At 48.7% G+C, this 4,359-nt stretch overlaps 1 protein-coding gene across 1 annotated transcript; it reads right to left on the reverse strand.

The window, feature by feature from the left end:
• Nucleotides 1–580: 580 nt before the first annotated feature.
• Nucleotides 581–2,303, reverse strand: LOC109777152 (putative 12-oxophytodienoate reductase 12). Its single transcript, XM_020335802.3, has 4 exons — nt 2,179–2,303; nt 1,762–2,042; nt 1,452–1,604; nt 581–1,355 (listed from the first exon to the last, which is right to left on the reverse strand). The coding sequence occupies exons 1-4, from the start codon at nt 2,235–2,237 to the stop codon at nt 736–738; spliced, it is 1,113 nt and encodes a 370-aa protein (XP_020191391.1). The 5' UTR covers nt 2,238–2,303; the 3' UTR covers nt 581–735.
• Nucleotides 2,304–4,359: the final 2,056 nt, after the last annotated feature.

Here is a 4,359-nt window from a genome sequence, read left to right on the forward strand (position 1 = left end):
GTAGGCCTAATCGTGCGGTGCTGATTTGGTCGTGCGGTTTCGTGGGACTAATTGTTGGGTGCACGTAAGAAAGTTCTTATTTGATTGTTTAATAGTAGTGAAGATGAAGAAGTGAAGATATTTTTTTTTGAGAAATTTTTAGGAGTATAAGTACGTACTCCTTGGCCCATTTAGCTAGGGCGTGCGCGAGGGCCCACGGGCTAGGTTATGTTACTATGTCGTGCGCAAGCCCAAGCGGCGACCAGGCTGATCCGCCACCTTGGCCCAGATGGCTTCGATTATCTGTCTCATAGGCGTAAAAGACAGGCTCTTCTAAAAAAAGGCGTTGCTAAAAAAAGGCGTAAAAGACAGGCACCCCTAAAAAGGAGTAAAGGACAAAAATATTAATTTGTGAGCTTAATTTCTGCCCAATTGTTTTTTGAGAAAAATCTGCTAAAAAAGTCCCCCCCCCCCAACCCCCCCCCCCCCCCCCCCCCCCCCCCATGTTTCCCTCTTGTGCAAATCAGGTAAGCAGAGAAGTCAGTCTACAAAAAAAAAATGCTAAGCAAAAAAGACGCAACGGCAGTAAAAGAAACGAGTGTAATCATCGAAAAACATCCAACTGGTGTTGCCTTTTATTAAGCACGGTAATTGTTCTCTTGATATGATACGACGGTACTAGTAGAAATAATAAAAGAAGAAGCCACACTGAGGGAACGGCAACACAGTTCTTTAGGTATCATGCATGCATCTTTGCTACATCATGCCATTCCCCTTGGACGTCTGGCCGAGAAACGGGTAGTCCGTGTACCCGACGACGGGATCGTCGGTGTAGAACGTCGCCCGGTCGTACTTGTTCAGCGGCGCGTTCCGCCGGAACCTCTCCGGCAGGTCGGGGTTGGCGAGGAAGAGGCGGCCGTAGGCGACCAGGTCGGCGTACTCTTCCGCGATGGCGCAGTTCCCCTCCTCCCTGCCGTACCCTCCGCCGACCATCAGCGTCCCGTCGAAGGTGTCCCTCATCGCCTGCAGCCTGTGATGGCCCGCCCCAAGCGCCCCGGCGTCGCCCTCCCACGACATCTCGGGCTCCACCACGTTGAGGTACAGGATGTCTCGGCGGTTCAGCTCCCGGGCCATGTACACGGCCAGCTCGTCCGGGTCCGAGTCGCGGCAGCCGAGGCAGCCGGAGTAGGGCGAGAGGCGCACGCCGACGCAGTAAGGTCCGATCTGGTTCGACACGGCGTCCACCACCTCGAGGGTGAAGCGGCAGCGGTTCTCAAGGCTGCCCCCGTAGCCGTCGGCGCGGTCGTTCACGCCGTCTTTCATGAACTGGTCCAGGAGGTAGCCGTTCCCGGCGTGCAGCTCCACGCCGTCGAACCCTGCACGCACGCACGCATGCCGCATGCATTAGAACCTCGATCTCAAGCAGGAGCATAAACCATCTGCGAATTGGATTAGCGAACGAACGAACTTACCGGCTTCAAGAGCATTTCGGGCAGCAATTCTGAACTGATTGACGACATCGGGGATCTCTTCCTCGGTGAGGCTCCTGGGGGTGGAGAAGTCCATGGAGTAGTTCTCTGGAGTCCTCTCTATCGGCTTATCGGTGCTGGAGATGGGTTCTTGCTCTGACGGCCAACACAGACACAGACAGAAGATCAGAGCTGAGAACATGCTAAACTATTTTTTTTTACTGACAGCAGCAGCTCAACCGCAAAAAAAAAAAAAAAAAAAAACTGACAGCTGTAGCTACAGTGCAATGGACAGCGACAACAGAAATCTTACGCATGTCGGACGCTCGCCCAACGTGCCAGATCTGGCAGAAGAAAATGGCGCCCTTGGCGTGCACGGAGTCCACGATGGGCCTCCATGCCTGGACCTGATCCTTGGTCCAGATCCCAGGGGTGTGAGGGATGGCGCTCATCCCCTGCGCGTCGGCCGACACGCCGGTGGCCTCCGAGATGAGGAGCCCACCCTCCGTGGCCCTTTGCGCGTAGTACTGCATGGCATGCGGCTGCGGGAAGTTGCCGTATGATCTCGACCTTGTCATCGGCGCCAGCACGACCCTGGATGAATGAAGTGAAATTAGCGAGATCTGGTTCCATGATGTTCACTGCTACTTTCAGATGCGAACTGATTGATTTATTTTTTGAGACAAATCAGATGCGAATTGATGCTTGGGAAGTTTGCCGTGTTACTCACCTGTGAGAAAACTCGAATGGGCCCATTTGGTAGGGAGTCATGAGAGGAATGGGCTCCATCGACCTTGGTCTTCCTTGTCCTTCCTTCTACTACTTCTCTTTGAAATGTGAGTACTTTCGAGTGTCTTGCGATTTGCAATACGACGGTACTTACTTATATAGCAAGAAAATAAATTGGGAGCAATTAACGACATGATACGTGGGGGATTTGTTATACGACACTTGTCATGCATGCTGAAGTCTAAACGGTCAAACCTCTTCTCGCAAGTGCCCGTCAGCGCTGACGCTCCCCCTTTTGTCGCGCCCGCATTATATCCTAACGTTAGGAATGAGATTTGTACGCCTGTGGCGCGTTCATCACTGATGGTGCATTGAAGGAGTACCAACGATCCATGCATAACTTGTATTTTTATTCATTAAAACTAGGCAATTTGTGAGCGATAACATGTATATAGCGACAATAACAAATTAGGGGCAATAACGATATGGTAGGTGAGGGATGCGTTACTTGACGCTTGTGATGATGAACCCCGAATGGTCAAAGCTCTTCTAGCAAGCGTCGGTGGGTCACGACGCTCCCCCCTTGTCCGCACAATACAGGGGCGGAGCCAGGCAAGTAGCAGGCCCTGGGCTGCGTTGAAGAACTGTTACTGGATTTGGGCCTCACGTCTTAGTGATGCTCCAGTCACCAAAGGAGTAGGGCCTCATGCCCCAGGCCCAGGCCCTGGGGGCCTCGGGCCTGTCTCCGCCCCTGCACACATATATCCTAACATTGGGATATGAGCTTTGTAGATGTTTTTTTGACCCTGATGAGTTTTGTAGATGTTTTTTCGACCCCGATGAACTTTGTAGACGTTGTGACACATTCCTCGATCTAATGATGCATTAAAAAGTTCCAATGTTCTATACACAACTAGGATATGATCCATTTAAATCTATGCCAATGCACAGTGCGATGATACTTATATAGAAAGAAGAAACAAAATGGGAGATAAACGATGTGGTAGGTAGGGGATGTGGTATACGACTTTTGTGATGTTAAAGTCTGAAGGGTCGAAAGCTCTTCTTTGTCAAGTATCGACGGGTGTTGACGTTCCGCCTTGTCTATGCATATGTCTGAACGTTGAGATATGAGCTTTGTAGATGTCGTGATACATTCATATCCTGGCACATTGAAGAAGTTCCAATGTTCCATGCACAACTGTTACCTGCTTCATTAATTTGTGATATCAGGATATGTATATACCAAGAAGAATAAATTGGTATCAATGAACGACATGGTAGGTGAGGGATGCATTATGTGACACTTGTGACGTGAAGCCTAAAGGGTAAAAGCTCTGTTGCAAGTGTCTACAGGTGCTAGCACCCTCCTGCTTATTTGTGCATTTACCCTCACATTGGGATATGCGCTTTGTAGACATGTGACACATTTCATGTCTGATGGCACGTTGAAGAAGTCCCAATCGTCCATGTACAACTACTACCTATTACTTACCATACCTGTATCTCCCCCACATCGCTTTGCGGATGGCTTGAACGAAAGCCCTAGCCGTCGTCGTCCCCACCGTTGGTGCACGCGTTAGGAAAAGCTTAATGATCTACCTATGTGGTTTCTCTCAGCTGTCATATAAATATACTTAACACAATGTGGGTGAAACAATATAGGTGAAAGAGTAACCTAATCCCCTACATGGGTTTTGGTAATTAATGTAAACATATCTCAAGGGACTAATGATTACCATGTCCATTGAAGATTAGCTCCCAAAAAGTGCAACAATAGAAATGAGTGAAGAACCCTCGTTTTCTTAAACAACAAACTCAGGCCAACCCAAGGACTTAGCCTTTTAATTTTAGTGACGCAAGATCACACTGAGTCCATAGGTATGCATATAGTATCAAAATGGGATCAAGGTTTCTAACATGAATTTCTTTCTCATGTGATTAAAGACTGATCTCTAAGCCCTAAAAAGGTTTTTTGTTTTTTTCACTATGGCTATGTTTTCCCACTGCCTGGAGCCTTTAAGCTCTTCCACTTTGATCCTTCGAACTTGATCAAAAGACAGCTCTTCCACTTTGATCTCTAAGCCTATGTTTTCCCACTGTCTATGTAAAACCCTAATTAGTTAGAGCTCCTAGATACCACCATTTAGAACCTCCGGAGCTCTTGTTACCTCCTTTGTAT

The sequence above is a fragment of the Aegilops tauschii genome, chromosome 2 (genome assembly GCF_002575655.3).
Source record: "Aegilops tauschii subsp. strangulata cultivar AL8/78 chromosome 2, Aet v6.0, whole genome shotgun sequence".
Taxonomy (NCBI): Eukaryota; Viridiplantae; Streptophyta; class Magnoliopsida; order Poales; family Poaceae; genus Aegilops; species Aegilops tauschii.

What these genes read in the sequence shown, in the direction of transcription:
- LOC109777152 (XM_020335802.3), bottom strand. Translation starts at nt 2,237, where the DNA reads ATGGAGCCCATTCCTCTCATGACTCCCTACCAAATGGGCCCATTCGAG. An exon ending in CCATTCGAGTTTTCTCACAG is followed by an intron (nt 2,043 to 2,178) that starts GTGAGTAACACG and finishes TCATTCATCCAG; the next exon opens with GGTCGTGCTGGCGCCGATGA. An exon ending in CCGAAATGCTCTTGAAGCCG is followed by an intron (nt 1,356 to 1,451) that starts GTAAGTTCGTTC and finishes GCGTGCGTGCAG; the next exon opens with GGTTCGACGGCGTGGAGCTG.